At 38.0% G+C, this 18,822-nt stretch overlaps 1 protein-coding gene across 9 annotated transcripts in view; it reads right to left on the reverse strand.

Annotated features, from left to right (window-relative positions):
- Window positions 1-18,822, reverse strand: part of SYNE2 (spectrin repeat containing nuclear envelope protein 2) — a 330,497-nt gene that overhangs the window by 213,832 nt on the left and 97,843 nt on the right. For all 9 annotated transcript variants that reach the window (XR_014312639.1, XM_082734135.1, XM_082734134.1 and 6 more), the window contains exons 9-17: window positions 18,121-18,221; window positions 16,259-16,360; window positions 13,835-13,972; window positions 6,869-7,033; window positions 6,145-6,257; window positions 4,959-5,121; window positions 3,522-3,600; window positions 3,064-3,251; window positions 738-902 (exon numbers count right to left, since the gene is read on the reverse strand). Coding sequence is in view for 8 of the 9 variants with exons in the window: in XM_082734135.1 (XP_082590261.1) it covers window positions 738-902; window positions 3,064-3,251; window positions 3,522-3,600; window positions 4,959-5,121; window positions 6,145-6,257; window positions 6,869-7,033; window positions 13,835-13,972; window positions 16,259-16,360; window positions 18,121-18,221 (1,214 nt within the window). In the remaining variant the exon portion in view is untranslated. The remainder of the gene's footprint in view (window positions 1-737; window positions 903-3,063; window positions 3,252-3,521; window positions 3,601-4,958; window positions 5,122-6,144; window positions 6,258-6,868; window positions 7,034-13,834; window positions 13,973-16,258; window positions 16,361-18,120; window positions 18,222-18,822) is intronic.

Consider the following 18,822-nt stretch of genomic DNA (forward strand, 5'->3'; position numbering starts at 1 on the left):
GTCTTGAATTACTAAGAAACAATAATTTAATAATTTAAATTCAAAAATTATTAATTAAAGGTCTACTTTTATAAGGCACTATGTTAACTATAAAGCTATATAAAGCTTGGCGTATGTTCTCAAGAAACTTGAAGTCGGTAGGCAAAAATGCTTATGTTATTCTATTAATAGTAAATGAATTTCAACTAGAAAGCAATATATTACTTTTCCACACAAAAACCTGCACATAAACGTTCACAGCAACATTATTAGTAATAGTCAAAAAGGTGGAAAGAAGCCAGTGCGCATGAACTGATCAATGCATAAGTAAAATGTTAGGTACCCATACAATAGATTATTATTTGCCATAAAAAGAAATGGAAGTACTGATACATGCTACAACACAGATGAACCTTGAAAACATTATGCTAAGTGAAAAAAGGCAAGAAACACGAGACCAGATATTACATGATCCCATCTGAGGGAAATATCCAGAAAAGGCAAATCTACTGAAACATAAAGTGGATTAGTGGCTGCTGAGGAGACTGGGAGAAGGTGGGAAGTGACGACTAAAGGGTACAGAGCTTCTTTAGGAGGTGAGAAAAATGTTCAAAAATGTGAGATGGTGATGGCCACACAACTCTGAATATACTCAACACTTGAGTTACACCCTTCAAATGAGTGACCTGTATGGCATGGGAGTTATAGCTCAATGAAACTGTTACGAAAAAAACAAAAACAAAACCAAAAAAACTTACAAGCTGAGTTTTGGTAATAAATTTTCTCCATCTTTTATTCAGCCTTCTCAGTTCTTTAGAAATAGATGATCCAACTACATCATTACTGACTTGAATCAGGAAATTTCCCACTTCGTTTAAAGTAGTATGTTCTACATTCCATTGGGATAGTGTCTCAAAGGGCACCTACACAACACAGAAGCAACACATTTTAATGACATTAATACTTGTCTTTCCATTATCCAGAAGAGATCTTTACTAAGGTTGAAAGCGAATGTGAGGTTCTTAGGGATTCTGAGCCTTCCCTTCCCTGTTGGACTAGCTCTTCATTCCTGATCACTAATTGGCAGACACCAGCTGTCTGTCATCACTTCTGGTCCTAAACTTTTAGGAAGCAACTGATGTTCTTTCTTTCTTTCTTTTTTTTAAGATTGTATTTATTTATTTATTTATTTATTTATTTATTTATTTATTTGCACATGCGCGGGAGAGAGAGAGAGAGAGAGCGCGCGCGCACATACAGGGAGAGGGAGAAGCAGACTCCCTGCTGATCAGGGAGCCCGATGTGGGAATCCATTCTGGGATCCCTGGATCATGACCTGAGCCAAAGGCAGACACTTAACCAACTGAAATACCCAGGTACCCCTGATGTTCTACCTTTCTTAAGTGGTTAATGAACTTGGAGCAAAGGTTCTCAAGCATTTATCAGTTCATGGTGCCCTAAATGTTTGAGTAATTTTTTGATAGAGTCCCTAGGCCAGATTTATCTTACAGGTCTTATTTTCAAGTAGGCGGGTCCAAACCACTTAGTAGTTATGTGCTGCATGGTGTCCAACAGACTGATGGGGTGTTTCCTTCAAACATTAAATTTTCGTGAAAGTCCTCTTTGGCAGCTCAAGACACCTCAGCACAGAGTTTGGAAACTGCAAGGCTTCATGTGTTGCTTTTCTCAGTTATGTGAATTTTCATAAAAGATCTTTAATGGGGGGCGCCTGGGTGGCTCAGTGGATTAAGCCGCTGCCTTCGGCTCAGGTCATGATCTCAGGCTCCTGGGATCGAGTCCCGCATCGGGCTCTCTGCTCAGCAGGGAGCCTGCTTCCCTCTCTCTCTCTCTCTCTGGCTGCCTCTCTGTCTACTTGTGATTTCTCTCTGTCAAATAAATAAATAAATAAATAAATCTTAAAAAAAAAAAAAGATCTTTAATGGATGGAGGTAGAGAGTATAATGCTAAGCAAAGTCAGTCAGTCAGTCGGAGAAAGACAAATACCATATGATTATACTCATGTGTGGAATTTAAGAAACTATGCTAAGGGAGAAAGAGAGAGAGAGGTGGGAGGAACCAAGAAACAGACTCTTAACTATAGAGAACAAATTGATGGCCACTAGAGGGAAGGTAATTGGGGGGATGGGAGAAATAGCTGAGGAAGATTAAGGAGTAAATTTGTCCTTATGAGCACTGGGTGCCATGCCCAAGTGTTGAATCACTACATTGTACAAATGAAATTAATATTACACAGAATGTTAACTGACTAAAATTAAATTAAAACTTTTAAAAAAATCTTTAAACACATGAGTGTTGAAAGTCAAAGATTCAGATTTGTAGTATCACTACAGGAGACAGGGAGAATGACTCACTAATCCCTCAAATATTCTTCCTGCATTCCTACACGTATCCCAAATTTTACTTTCATATAAACAGTCCATTTCAGCTGGGTAACTTTAGTTTCTATTTGGAAAATGTTTAACCTGTCTATATCTATTTGCAACAGGGAAAAACAAATGAAAGAAACACTACCTCAGAGAATAATCATAAAACAGATTATTACATGACTAGCAAATGAAAAGAATAATGAATGACACTGAAATTTCTTCCATGCCTCTCCACATAAGTCTAAGGTATTTTCATTTTCTTCCTCTAGAAACTCAGAGATTTTAGAGCTGAAATGTATTCAACCAAATGGAAAAATAAAACTTCATAAAATATCAACTTTAGTTAAATGTATCTATAAGCTATCAAATACTCCAAGTCTTCTATTTTCTTTCCAAAGAACTTAGCAATATATCTTTCAAAAACTACACTGTATGTGTGTGTGCGTGTGCGTGTGCGTGTGTGTGTGTGTGTGTGTTTAACACCTATAATGAGGAGAAAACTTCCTTTTGACAATTATATTAGAAAGAAACTAAACTCTTTCCAATACCTTAAAGAATTTTTCCAAGAGTCATGTTTACTTTCCCTGGCCTCTCATTTTTGGATTGAAAATGAGGATCTCCAAACAAAATGGAAGAAAAAAAAAAAAAAGAAAGTAAAAAAGTAAGTAAAAAGAAAGTACCATTAGACCGAAAATACCTCTTTAATCTGTTCCTTCTTTGTCTCCTCAAAACAAGCCTTGAGTAAGCGAAGTTTTTCCATATAAGTAGCCCAACATGTCAGAACTTTTTGTAGAGTGGATTTCACATTATATATATATTTTTTATACATACAAACATTATATTCCACCATGGTATATTCTTTACTAATATCCTGATATTCTCCAGCTATAATGTTAAAAAACAAGAAAGTAATCTCAGAAAAGTTTATTATTAATAAAAATCATACTCTTAAGAAAAATACTTGTATATTAATTGACAGTATGAAATAAATATATACTCAATAATATTAAAAGTGAATGCAAGGGTTTTCAAAAAAAAAAAAAAACAATACGTAAAACCAATTCCTAAAACATGAAGGTATAAAGTAAGCAAAACAGATAAAATGCTATTTTTAAGTGATGGTCATTCCATCAAAAAGTAACTATACAGCTTTACCTAAATTCTTATGGATTTCTTCACATTTCTGAAAGGAAGTTTCAAGTTGAGCTAGGAATTCTTTTTCTTCGATAAATTTCTGGGAGGGAAAGGAAAAAAAATACATTGACAGTTTTTTTACTATTTAAAATGTGCCATGATATCCAGATAGAGACATAAATATTGATGAAACACGTAGGCACCAAAATTTCTTTAAGGCCTAAATACTGTATATTTGGGTAGAAGAGAAGAGCAGGTCATGAAGAAAGACAGTTAAGACCTAAGAAATAGAAGTAGGAGCATGAACACTAGGCAGGTATGAGACCTGACAAACTTTATCTTACTGTAGTGATACAGTTCTAGAGTGGTTTTCCTCCTGCAGGAAAAGACAAGTGAAGTACAGAATTTTCAAAAATCTCCTGTTTCATGTATTTATTAATATTACATAATTTATATCAGTTTCTCTTATTTTGCACATTTAATAACCAATTATTTTGATTAGACATATTATATTATGCTATAAATAGTTACCACCTGTCACATAAAAACATTTGAGACACTGATATTAGTCAAATTATGTGTCCTATGCAAGCAAACTCTGCTATGGAAAAATGCAGAGTTAACTAAAAACTCCTATTTATTGTGCACTTATTAGGCTCCAATGGTATGATTACTTAAATGGAAAAATGAGAAATCAAAGAAAGCAGAAGAAAGAAAGATATTCAAAACCTAGTCTAATTTAGAATGATGCCTCCTATTCGGGAATGTATAGTGTTTAAATCATCCACTGTAAATACATCTCTCTTCAACATCTTTTTCAATTTTTGCACTGCAAAATACAACCTTGGATTTTTCCAAGATTTTGGGGTCTCATTCCACAAAGAAGGGAACAGAAAGAATGGTAAGTCCTAATTGTAGAAATTTCTAGGATGCTTTTAATTTACAAATGAACATATATATATATTTAAGTCATTGCAACACTTTCTCCCTATAAATTGCAAGAGCCAAACCCCCTCTCCAAGAAAAGCCTCAAGACAAAATACACTGTGTTTCCCACTCTTAGAATTTGAAAGGCTAAGACAAAATGTTCTAAGAAAAAAACTAATTTTTGAATGAAACCATGAATCTGAGTGGGAAAAAAATATTAAACAAGTGAAAGTTGGAACTGTTAACGTTAATAATGTTGAAACATCTTCCAACTATTATGTTAAGTAGCCTGGCTAACTGACTCTCCCCTGGTAAGGTAAATAATGCTGTTTTCTCTTCCTTCTTCCTCCCACTGTCTGTTTATGTGACTATCTATACTTCTGCTCTCCAGGCAATTTTAAGTTAATGAAAGCTACCAAGAAAACTCATCTCAAAACCTGAAAAGGTGAAGGGAAACTGTGCCAAGGAAAAATGCAAACCCAGCTCCCAGACATGGAGAATACTGTCTACGACACAAAATAAAAAGCTTACATGCCAGTCTTCCAGCAACAATTCCACAGATTCTTTGTTCCCATATTTGATGTTCCAAACATCCAACTTTAATTTCACTTCATCTAGCAAACCAAGAACTGAGCACTTATAGTAATGAAATTCTAGACGTGGAATGAATTTTTTCCCCGAAATGTTGTTGATTCTGGAAAATATTGCAGGTTTTAGAGTTTAACTTAGTATTATTCCCCGAATGCGAGATAATCTGTTTGGCATTTCTAAAAATATTGGGTCTTTGGCTTTTTATTTTAAACACATGGAACTCAGATGTATCCTCAAATCTTTTTTTTTTTTTTTTTTTTTTTTAAAGTAAGCTCTACTATGCCCAATATGGAGCTTGAACTCGGGACCCTGAGATCAGAAGTCACATGCTCTACCAACCAGGGCAGTCAGGTGCCCCAACTCTTCTTTTCTCTTAAAACAAAACAAAACAAACAGAAAAAACCAAAGTAAAACAAACATTGTGGCTAAATATAAAACAAGTCCTCCTGAGATAAAAAAAAAAAACATCTAACAGAACATTTTCTGAACAAACGATTCTCCTATTTAAAAAATCCTACAATAAATGTTAATCTCCAAAATATTCTACCCAGTTTGTAAACTTTTCTATAACTGAACGCAATGATAATTTCAACATTTACGTATTCAAACAGCTTTCATATTAAGGCTAACGCCCTCTCGTTATCATTCTAGTGAATTACTTATGAATGATGAGAAAAGAGGAGCAGAGGTGGACAACCATAAGTTGGATAATCTGTTTATCCTACTTTGGAGTTTACAGAGGGCTTTCAAATACAACCTCCCATTTCACCCAGTATCCCTGTGAGACATGAACCGGGCGATTATTGTCCTTCTGTATTTACAAATGAGGCTATACCCTCAGAAAGACAGTAATGTCATCAAAACTCAGATACAGAGCTCAGTTCCTGACTCCACATCCAGAACTTTGCCCATCGCCATCATCCGCTGAGAAAGGAAGCATGGTTAGCATGATACAATGTTACTATCACCCAGAACCTGAAGGTACATTCATCAAGATTTCAAGAATACTTGTCAGAAAGTATCGAAAAATGTGTCATTTTCTGGTCCCTGCGGCCTCCTATTAGCGCTCAAACATGAGCATCATGTTTAAACATCTCAGCAGTGGTGAAGGGAAAGTGTTACAAACCGTCCTTTCATTTCCTCCAGTTTCTTAGATGGTACCGGTGGCAAATGTTGTTCATCTCCATTTTCGAATGTCAGAAGAGTATTGGAATGACAATCACATTTGTCCATCAGACTCTGGAAAGAAATTCAGCATGACATGAACCAGACTTCTTGCCACATGTTGTAACTGGGGGTTTGTTCATCTCATTTGCTCTGGGCATATCTTTTTCTCCCCCAAAATCATAAAGCGGTTACTTTTTTTTTTAACTAAAACTTTGCAAATGAGTATGTTCATCCCAAGTGCTTTAAACTGGAACATTTTACAGAGGGGCAGACTATAGATTCTTTGGTAAAAGCATTATCAAAATCTTTTGGTTTTGGATTTCTTTTCCATTCCTTTGTGGGTTCACATGCTATAAACATCACATATCAAACTCCTTCGGGCCATTTTGCTGAGAACTCAATCTCCCACATTTTAGACGAGTCTCTTCCCTCCTTTTTGGTCAGGCTTTTCAATTGCTTTAGAACTGACTAGACTCTACCTTATTGTTTCCAGCTTGAACTAGCAGAATGCCCATGAAGAAAGTGAAGGTATCTACGGCTCCCAAAAATCCCCAAGAGAATCGTTCTGAACCATCCTCAAATACCCACTGTATTTCCTTCCCTTCTCCCTAGGACACAGTCTTCCTCAAGAACAGTCTCTAACAAAGCACAGATTTTTCCACGTTTCTTTTTTATATTCCAACCTTGATTAAAGTAATTTTCTCTTGTATTAGAGCCATGGCTGCACAGTAATCCTGGGAAGCTGGCAAATCTTCATCTATAAGCTCCTCTACCTTCTGGAGCCAGGCTTCAATTTGACATAGCGGTGAGGGCAAGGCACGATTCAGCTCTGTTTCCCACATATTAATCTGAAAAAACAAAAATATGTGCTTCAGCCGACGCTCTTCTAAAGTTTACTTCTTTGGGGATACCTGGGTGGCTCCAGTCAGTTGAGCAACTGACTCTTGGTTTTGACTCTGGTCTCAGGGTGGTGAGATCGAGCCCCACCACAGGCTCCACACTCAGTGGGGGGGGGGGGGTCTGCTTGGGATTCTCTCCCTCATCCTCTACATTTCCCCCTCCCTCACTCACACATCCTCTCTCTCTCTCTCTCTCAAATAAATAAATAAAGCTCTTGCTTCCTCACCTTCCCACCACTCCGTGCACACAGAGGAGTCACACAAACGCCAACTACTTATTTCTCCAAACACTGACGGCACTGCCAAGGTGTTGAGTCTTGCTGTCCCTTCCACCTGGATCTTTTCCCCACTAAGGACCCTCAGAACTCACTCCCGAATTGATTGACTGGTTTGCTCATTCATTCATTCACTCACTCATTCATTCTACAAACATTTATTAATAATCTATTTTGCTAATAACTGACAGAGCTATAAAAATCTTCCAGAAAGGAGAAGGGGCATGTGGTGGTTGCTCACCATAGAGTACATACAGCAATTAGACACAAATTACATGTACATTGGAACAGTGGAGCATTTTAAATATACGTGCTCAAAAATATAAGAAGCAGAATAACATATAACATCGATTTACGTAATTTACAAATATATGAGCATACAAATATAATATGTATTTTGAGAGAACATACAGAACAAAAAGATACACCTTAAGCACATCTTAATAGTGGCCTAGGGAGAAAGGGAAATGGAAGGAGGGCCTGGGTCTAGAAGGAAACACAAATTAAACAAGTAGGGGGGCCTGGGTGGCTCAGTGGGTTAAGCCACTGCCTTCGGCTCAGGTCATGATCTCAGGGTCCTGGGATCGAGTCCCGCATCGGGCTCTCTGCTAAGCGGGGAGCCTGCTTCCTCCTCTCTCTCTGCCTGTCTCTCTGCCTACTTGTGATCTCTCTCTGTCGAATAAATAAATAAAATCTTTAAAAAATAAAAAATAAAAAAATAAAAAATAAAAAAACAAGTAAATAAAAGTAAGAGTAGGGCCTTGCCCAAATCCATGTGCCAAGAAGGGAAGAGTAAGTAACACAACACTCAATATCTAAGGGTCAATCAGATAAATAGAAAAAACAGAAAAACAAAAAAACTACAAGTCTTGCCTGAAGCACATAGTGGGGGAAGCAAAGTACATGATTACAGTTAACTGTGGTCATCGATGTAACAGAGCCAAACATAGGGGCCCAGGGAAGACCCCGGAAGAACCTGATTATGATGCAGGGAATTCTTTTTGTTTCTTTTTCTTTTTCTTTTTAATTATTTTTTTGTCTTTCAAATTTTTATTTAAATTCCAGTTCGTTAATATTCTGTGTAATATCAGCTTCAGGTGGAGACTTCAGTGATTCATTATTTAACATACAACCCCCACTGCTCATCTCGAGTGCCCTCCTTAATCCCCATAAGCCATCTAACCCACCTCCCCTCCAGCAAGCCTGTTTGTTCTCCATAGTTAAGAGTCTGTTTCCCAGTTTGTTTCCACGCCCCCACCCGGCCCCCCACCACAAGTCATCTGTTTTGTTTCCTAAACTCCAGAGACAAAGGAAACAAAAGGAAAAATGAACTAATGGGACTTAATCAAGATAAAAAAGCTTCTATACAGTAAAGGAAACAATCAACAAAAGTAAGCAGTGACCTTCAGAATGTGAGAAGACATTTGCAAATGACATATCTGATATAGGGTTAGTATCCAAAAGATATGAAGAATTTATCAAACTCAACATACAAAAAACCAAAAATCCAGTTAAAACATGGGCAGAAGACATGAATAGACATTTTTCCAAAGAAGACATCCAGATGGCTAACAGACACATGAAAAGATGCTCAACATCAGGGAAATGCAAATCAAAACTACAATGAGATATCACCTCACACCAGTCAGAGAGGAAAAAAAATAAAACAAGATGAAACTAGAGAGGGAGATAAACCATAAGAGACTCTTAATCATAGGAAACAAAACTGAGAGTTGCTGGAGGGGAGAGGCATGAAGGGATGGGGAAACTGGGTGAGGGACACTGGGGAGGGAACATGATGTAATCAGCACCGGGTGTTCTAGCCAATCCATGAATCACTGACCTCTACCTCTGCAAGTAACAACATCGTATATATGAATTAATTGAACTTAAATAAAAAAATTTTTAAGACTGTGGTTTTTTTATCGGAACTCACACAGCTCTATTCTGTTTTTTTATGGCATTCTCATTCCAAAGACACCTACTGCCATGAAGATCAAGCACAATTTAAAATGCGTTTCATTCAAATGACTTTCCCTAATGAAAGTGTGAGTTTTAAAAAAAGAAAAAGAAAGCATGAGTTTTAAATCTGTATTTCTCTTTCCATTATAGTTCTACTGAATGAATTGCCACAATTCTTAAACTGATTTTAAATAGAGGACAGAAAAAGCAAAATTACACTTTTAAAAGAATAGGGTTATCTGATTCATCACTAACTGACTGAAAAATATTTATCAGGTACCACTGTATGCAGGGCAAATATCAAAAAGAAACATATAAGCAATACTCAAGTATAAAGATGTTAAACGAGCAAAAAGCGAGGGTTCTTAAAGGCAGTCAAATGGAACTATTCATAAACTAGAAGCATTAAATATAGTTCTCACATTGTTTACTCTTTTTTTTAGGTTTATTGAGGTATAATTGACAAAACTGTAAGATATTTAAAGTGTTGATCATGGTGATTTGATACACATATACTTCGTGGAAGGATTCCCACTATCTAGTAAATTAACACATCCAATCACTTCATGTATTTATCTTTTTTTTTGGTGAAAACATTTAAATTCAACTCTTTTAGTAAATTTTAATGATTTAATACAGTATTAACCAAGTACAGCCATTGTGTGACCTTACTCAATTTACAGCTGGAAGTTTGTACCCTTTTACCAACTTCTATTCCCTCTATGCTCCAATCCTCACAACTTTTCTCCTTGCTGTTTCTGATTTGACTCCATTTTTAAAGATTCCACATGTAAAGAATATCATGTCGTATGTCGTTTTAGTTTCGTTGCTTGTAAGTTTATCTTCTCAAACAACATAGGGCAAAAGGCAACTCTACAATCTTAAATCATTAAGTGTATGTGATTAAGCCTCCAGTTGGAAAAGAATGAAAAAATTTTTCATTATTATGAAATTTTAATATGTTCTTTCATTATACCCAAATTATTTGTGTGTTTGCCAAAATAAGTCAGAAATTTGCTACATGACTGGGTTAAAGAGAGGCTAAGAACAACAGCTCTAGTTCAACTGATGATCTTTTCACACCTAAAAGAAAGCTGTATACATTCTGGTTGGAATAGAACGTGTTCTTTCTGCCTGGGAGCTGTTCTCTGTGTAATGGTCAAAAGAGGAAAAGTAGAAGATGATATTTACCTTTTACTTCTCTTCCTTCTCACTTACCACAGAAAAAAAACTGGCTCCACACTTTCTTAAGTTTGGAGATTACTTTTGCATTTGGACAGAAATTTGTATCTGGTCTGCCTTGATCTTGTCAGGTCAAAATAACATAATATTGCTATTTTGCCTAGCTGGCTTAAAATAAAACCATTCACTGTGATGCTTTGAGTAAACTGTGTGCTCAAACAACTGAACCAGAAACTGTCTAAATGGTATTGACTTTTATACACCTGATGGCTTCAAAGTTAGTATGTCTCCTTTGCCACACCAAGACAATGAAGTCTATTATATCCAACTAAGGAATGGATTTTCAAGCTATTATCAATTTGCGGCAGTTACTCATGCAAAAATAGTTTTTTTAGTGTTTTTTTTTTCATTATTCTGGGCACTTTTTCCAAATCATACTCAATAAAATCATGCCAGGTCTTTGCCACCTGGAACATCATTAACTCTACAGACAATATCTTCTTCCTCTCCCATTTTGTTGAGTATTTGTAACCGAGAGATATTGCCCTTTGCAAGGGTCAGTTTCAAAGCTGGGCAATAGCCCTGCTCCTTGATGGGAAGGTTTCCAGAGCTTTGTCAGTTCTCCCAAATTAGGTACTTGGAGAGGGTGGCTCTTTTAAGCTAACCTGACTATTTAACAACCTTCCTAAATGATGTGAAATATGTATTCTGAAAACAGGCTAGCAACTCCTGACAGCCACGAGGCTTGAGCAGATATCAAAAAACTTTCCCAGGGCCAAAGAGTATTTTTGACTTGCTGACCATAAAATCTCTGTTGCAACTCTGTAAATTCACCAAAAATCATTTAATTTATCCATTTAAAATGAATGAACTGTATGGTATGTAAATTATACCTCAATAAAGATGTTAAAAAAAAAAAAAGAAGAATGAAGGTGGGCACGTGGGTGGCTCAGTAGGTTAGGCATCCAACTCTTGATTTTGGCACAGGTCATAATTTCAGGATTAGGAGATCAAGCCCCACATCCAGCTCCCCACTCAGCAGGGAGTCTCCCTGAGATTCTCTCTCCAACTCCCTCTGCCCCTCACCCTGTGCCCTCTCTTTTTCTCTCTCTAAAGTAAAAAATAAACCTTAAAAAAAAAAGAATATAAGCAAAATAAAGACATTCAGAAATAAAAGAAAACTAAGAGAATTTGTTCCCCCAGACCTGCATTATAAGGTAAGTTAAAGTTTATTCAGGCTGAAGGGAAATGAGTTCAGATGGAAACTCAGACCTCTAGAAAGGAATGAAGAACACTGGAAATGATAAACATCTAGATAAATATAAGAGACATTTTTTTTCTCTTTGTTTAAAATGTATGACTATTTTTAGCAAAAATTTATAACATGATTTTGGGGGCTTTAAAACATGTTTGTGGCATATATATATTTATATATAAAGAAGGTAGAGCATAAAGAATGACAAATAAATAAATCAATTTAATTGTAAGATTTCTACAGAAGTTATCTACCTATGATGACTTAAAAGTTGTATATGTAGACGATAAGAAAATTTTTTAAAGATTTTATTTATTTATTGAGAGAGAGAGAGAATACAGAGAGAGGGAAAAGCAGAACCCCTACCCCCGCCACTGAGCAGGGAGCCCATTGTGGGTATCAATCCCAGGACCCTGAGATCATGAACAGAGCTGAAAGCAAATTTAACTGACTAAACCACTCAGACACTCCGTAGACTGTAAAAATTTTTAAATGTTTATTGTAATCTCACTAGAAATCTGATACAAAGCAGTAGAGCTAAAAAGCCAATAGATACATTAAAATAAAATTCTAAAAATTATTAAGATAAAGCAAGGCAGGAAAAGAATAAAGATATAAAAACAGAGGGAATTAACAGAAAAAATGAGTAAAATGGTATACCCAAATTGAATCATATCAATAATTCCATTAAATATTAACTAACGAAGCTCTCCAACTAAAAGGTAGAGATTATCATAAGGGATAAGAAAGCAAGATCCAACCATACGCTGCCCATAAGAGATGCATTTTAAGTATAAAGACAAATAGATTGAAAACAAATGAAGGAAAAATATGTATCACACAGTCAGCGTAAGACTGGAATGATCATACTGATATTAGATTAAGTGGACATAAAAAAAGAAAAGTATTACCAGAGATAAACAAAAATGTTTCACACTAATAAAAGTGGCAATTCATCAGGGAGACATAACAACCATAAACATACACAACTAACAAAGTTTTAAAATACATGAAGCAAAATCTGACAGCAGCAACAGAATGATTCTATAGATTTAATAGCCCTCTCTCAGCAATTGATAGAACTAAGCACAATGTCATTCAAGACATAGATAATCTGACACTATCAACCACCTTATCTTAACTGATATCTGTTGAATGCTATGTCAAGGGCACCTGGTGGCTCAGTGGATTGGGCATCTGCCTTCAGCTTAGGTCATTCTGGGTGTCCTGGGATCGAGCCCCACTCAGGCTCCCTGCTCGGCAGGGGAGTCTGCTTCTCCCTCTCCCTCTGCCGTTCCCCCTGCTCATTCTCTCTCACTCTCTCAAATAAATAAAAATGGAAAAGCAAAAAAAAAAAAGAAAAAGCAAGCAAGCAAGCTGTATCAAATAACCACAGAATACACCAACACGCACTACTTCTGGGCACCGGGTGGGTCAGGCCATTAAGTGCTTGCCTTTGGCTCAGGTCATGATCCTAGGGTCCCGGGATGAGCTCAGTGTTGGGTTCCCTGCTTTTCCTTCTCCAGCCTGCTCCTGCTCTCTCTCACTATCTCTGTCTCTTTCTCTCTGTCTCTAATAAATAAATCAATCTTTAAAACGAACAAACAAACAAAAATGCACTTCATCCTGGGTCATAACATAAATCCCAATCAACTGCAAACAACTGAAATCACACAGATATATTCAGACACACATACATGTTCATCTTCACACATTCTCTCTAGGCTTGTCCCTGACCCCCTTCAAGCATCTGTTAATAGTGATACAGGACACTGGTCCTTGGTAGAGATGAGGCTGCAGGTCAATCAGATTATATAGATAATCTACTGGGCCAAACCAATCACTGAGGACAAATATAAAAACTTTGAATAAGTGGTTTCTCTAAGCAGTATGCTATAAATTTCTATTAAATCTTAATCACCCCTCAAATGAGGCTATGGAGAAAATAAAAGAACACTCTCCCAAAGTTCTAATGTAGCATCCACTCTTTCACAGAATTTCTAATGGAAGGCTAAAGTAATCATCCAACAAAGCTGCCTCACGAAAATGCTCCTCCAATCAGTATAACACAGTAACCTGGTAGGTGAGGCCGTCCCAGGCTTCTCTCAACTGTAACTGATCTTCATCCAGCTCATCCAGATTCCTTTTTACTGGCAGGATATCCAAAAAGGGCTTTTTCTCTTCATTGAATGACTCCAAAAAGGACAGCAGACTCTACAATCGGAAGAATATTTTAAAGACAGAAATTTTTTATCAATTTCTGAAATGTAATCTGCTATTTTAAGGTCTGTAACTGTAGGTCACATTTAAATGGATCCTCTCACGGCTCTGGTGTCTTTCATCAGTGCAACCCGATCACCCGAGTGCTGTCACAGTAACGAAAGGTCCCAGCTTGTGTCTCGTGTCAGTACTGCTGGATTTCTACTGGAAGTGGTTGGCTAGGTCACCCAGCTCAACAGGATGACTCCTGAGGCCATATGGAGAATGTGAGTTGGTATGTCCTCCCCAAACATGGATTCACGACAAAATAAGGATGAGTGGAAGAGAAAACTATACAGCAGCAGCGATCACGTGTCAACATGTCTATGATTAACTGCATGTAAGCCAGTGCTGCCCAAGTCAAAGGACCTTAGAAAATACTCTGTCCCTGCCTGCAAAAATTTAATAAATAAAGCTGTCCTTGGTTCAGATTTGTGCGAAATGTTAGTGCTGAAGAGTCATCAACTCCAGAAATAGTATTTCAAACATTATTCATCATAATTGGCAGCATTTTAAGTTGGCGTGCCTGGCTAGCTCAGTTGGGAGAGTATGCCACTCTTGATCTTGATCTTGGGGTCATGAGTTCGAGACCCATGTTTGGAGTAGAGCTTACTTTTAAAAACAAACAAACAAACAAATAAATAAAAAAGATTAAGTTTTACGAGCCAACCAAGAGATAATTATTGTAATTCTGATTATGAATAACTTCATACAGCCTTTTATTTAAGCAACTTGCATCTGTGGTACATTACTAAATCAACGACATTATGTGAGAGCAACGTACTTCCAGGGGACGCTTAGCACCTCGTCGGTAAAAAACATCAGGCCAAGGGTGCCTGAGTGGCTCAGTTGGTTAAGCATTTGCCTTTGGCTTAGGTCATGATCCCCAGGCTCTGGGATCGAGCCCCAAAAGTTGGGCTCCGTGATCAGCAGGGAGTCTACTTGTCCCTCTCCCTCTGCCTCTGCCCCTCCCCGTGCTTGTGCTAGCTTTCTCTCTCTCTCCCTAATAAATAAATAAAATCTTAAAAAAAAAAACAAAAACAACACATCAGGCCAGAACAAAGATAGGAGCACAGAGGCTGAAGCAGCTCAGATGAAAGGAATATGAGAGCGTCCTGTCCCTTTCTTCCCTGATGCCTCTAAACCCACAAGGATGCTGTCGCCAGCAAGTTGCACCCCCCGATCCATGGCAGGATCGGAAAAGCTGGCTTCATCTGACTCCCTCAGACAGGGAAGCCGAGCTCAGAGGGCCTCTCCTGCGTACGAGTCTGTCTGCTTTATTCAGGATGGAGGACTGGTGGGGGGCAGAGCTGCAGAATCGGGAGGTTCTGAGGAACAGAGCGGAAGAATCCTCACCTGGGCTCCTACTAGTCTCTTTCAAGATGGTACTGGGAAAAACCGCCTAACCTGGAGAAGCCCAGGACGCAAAGAGAGCCAGGCTTCCAAGCCAGACTTCACTCAAATCCCACCTCTGCCTCTCAGTAGCTATGTGACCTCAGACACGTCGCTTGATACCTCTAAGACTTGTCTTCATCTGTAAAACTGGAAGAGCAATCCCACACTCACAGTAAAATGCTGATCAGCAAGGCGCCTGGTATAGAGCGCCTGTTCAAATGCGGGGACAATTAACAGGCATCATTTTTCCTCAAAGGACACCCTGACTGAGGCCCTGTCTTGTGATAATTCGGGGCTGGCTTCACTTCTGATTTCCTGATCTTTTTTCATTCAGTCCCGACTGGGGACTGACAGACTTACTGCATGAGGGAAGATTGTACATGTCCTAGGTTTGAGGGTCCAATGGCATCTGTGGTGACACTTGACTCTGCCTAAGCAACGTGCAAAGCAGCCGCGAGCAGTACCTGAGCGGGTGTGGCTCTCTTCCAGGAACACTGGATCGCAAAACCCCCGTGATGGGACACACAAACCAGTTTGCCACACCCTGCTCTAAAAGCTTGCTGTTCAAAGGACCCACAGGACCAGGCATCAGCACCTTGCTGGAAAGGTAGAGACCCAGGCCCCACGCCGGAACTACTCCATTAGAATCCACGCTCGATTTAACAAGACTGCGCAGATCATTCACACGCACGTCAGAGTTTGAGAGGCATTGTCTCAGAACTCGATGCTAAAACTCAAAGTCTGGTTAGTGCTTAAATAATTACCCTGAAGAGGATTTTTCCAAAAACATTCTACTCTTCCTTAACAGTAAGCTACAAATAAATTGCTGTTTAAAGTCATACTTACTTCATACTTTTTAGAGTAGGTCTCATTTTCTGAGTCCTTTAGGGCTTTCTGTAGTTTTTCCTCTTGTAGAGTTAACCAGATGACAGCATCTTTCATCTTGCCCTAAAATTCACACACACACATTTAAAAACTACCCTGAATAGACTTGGAGATTTTTTTTAATCATAAAATTAACAACTTCAAACATCAGTGAAATAATGCAATCATTACACACCAGTGACTCACGGTGGCAAAGAAGAATTTTGCTTGTGCACTTAACACCTTGAATTTTTTTAAATGGATTGAAACTAGCACCTGAATATAACGTGCTAAAGAGACAGGGCAAGCAAGCCCTTATTAATTAATTAATTAATTAATTAATTCATTCATTCATTATTTATTTTTGGCTTATCCATTTCCATTATTCCTCAATTTTAGAGAACATTATTCTAAATTATTCATTTATAGTAGGCCTTTCAAAACATTGCTTCCCAATATACCTAAATACAGCTTAATTCAAGCACTATTTATACCCAAATACATGGACATCAAAAATATCTTGAACATTTTAAAGACCCTAAAAATAACGCTGCCAACGGTTTGGGTTCCGCTGTCCTGTGAATGTGAGCAACAACTATTTTTTCTTAGACTCTCGCTGGTCTACATTTGAAAGCAAAATTTACTGCCAGAGGATAAAGCCAAGGACGTTACATCTTATTTCCATTCTCCTTTAACCTTCATTTAAGCTTCTCTTTCTATTAAGCAGGAGTGTTTTTGATATACTTTTGCATCTGATTTCATGGACAGCTGAATTTTTCACGTTATTTTTTAATAAGAAAGTTAATTAGAAAAGAGTAGCTCCCTAGCAGGTCAGAAATAAGTGAACTGAATTATACGCCTGCGTCCCAGCTTGAGTTTCTGTTCCAGAGTCAGCAACAATCTGGCAGTGGGGCCTCAAATGTAACAGTTGGAAAAACACAGGCCTCAATTTGTCACATAAAATGTGACAATACGACTGCATGTAAACACGTCTGAGGAAGTAGTTTAAATAAAGATTAAAATAATATTCAAAACCACTTTAAATTCACAGCACTCATTTACCTCCACAGCGACAGAATAAATGTTTATTTGCATCTCACTGATTTTTAAGAAATTTGCACCCAAAACATTTTGCGAACCTAACTGGAAGTCAAAGGAAAAAAATGGAATAATCAAATGGCGAGCTGAGAGTGATTCAAGCACACCTCAACAGACAACAATGAAGAGTAGAATACACGGCTTCCGTTTTTCATAAATTACACAATCCCAGTTCTATGTAGTCAAAGAACAGGTAAAATGGAAATGTGCTAAAATTAGCTTGCCATGATGGTTGCACAACTATGTAAATATACCAAAACCCACTGAACTGTAAACTTTAAATGGTTTAATTTTATGGCATGTGAATTATATCTTAAAAAAAAACTGTTAAAATTCAAACAGACAAAAATTAGAATGTTTTAAAAGCCTGCTAAACTTAATTTGTCTTCTAGAATACCTATGTAAAAGTTATTTTAGATAATTCAGCAAAGTTTCATTAGTTACCACTTTTAACTTAAAATTTTTATTAAAACAGGCAACACTAATCCACAGTGAAAGAAATTAGAATACTGGTTGCCCAGGGTGGGGGGTACGGACGAGGAAGAGGCACAGTGCAACATTCTAGGTAGCAGAAATGTGTTACATCATGACTGTTGCATGGTTAACACAGGTGTAGGTATTTGTCAAAACTCACAGAACTGCACTTTTAAGCTCTACATGCAAATTATACCTTAATTTAAAAAATTAAGCCACTAGTAGGGTACAACAAAAACGCAGTTGAGTCATACTTCTAAGGAAGGACGTACCTGAGCTTTATCTCTAGTCTCTGCTGCATCTTTTGAATACCGCAGAAATTGAGCCACGTAGGTCATGATGGACTTTTCGTCAGGATTAACAACATCCACATCTGGAAGAGATGCCACACTGTTCATCAGCTATAACTGTGACTTACTGTAATTCCTACACAAAACAGGCTAGACCATAAGACAGTCTTGAAATGAACTGAAGGAGTTAAGCGGCCATGCAGTCTCTGGTCAGCGGCCCTTGCTCCAAGTCTGTGCAGTGGCTCAGAGCTTAGATCCAGAGTCAAACAAGGCTGAGTTGAATCTTGCCAATAGTATGTGCACAGCCTCAATTTCCACCTTGCATGCTGTCTGGATAAGGGCAAGAGTAGTCAGGGAGGGCAGAAAGGAGAAAATACAGCCTTCCTCCTTCCAGAGACACGATACGGAAACTCCTCCAGGAGAGGAAAAGTGTAGGAACATACAGCAACTGGAATCCATTCCCATCACTTGGGTCCCAGCAAGTGTGCAGTAAAGCATTTCCAAAAGCATATGTTGGGATCCCTGGGGTGGCTCAGTTGTTTAAGCGTCTGCCTTTGGCTCAGGTCATGATCCCAGGGTCCTGGGATTGAGTCTTGTGTCGGACTCCTTGCTCAGCAGGCAGCCTGCTTCTCCCTCTCTCTTTCCCTCTCCCTGTCACTTCCCCTGCTTGTGCACTGTCTCTGA

This window comes from Mustela nivalis, assembly GCF_964662115.1.
Source record: "Mustela nivalis genome assembly, chromosome: 6".
In the NCBI taxonomy this organism is placed as follows: Eukaryota; Metazoa; Chordata; class Mammalia; order Carnivora; family Mustelidae; genus Mustela; species Mustela nivalis.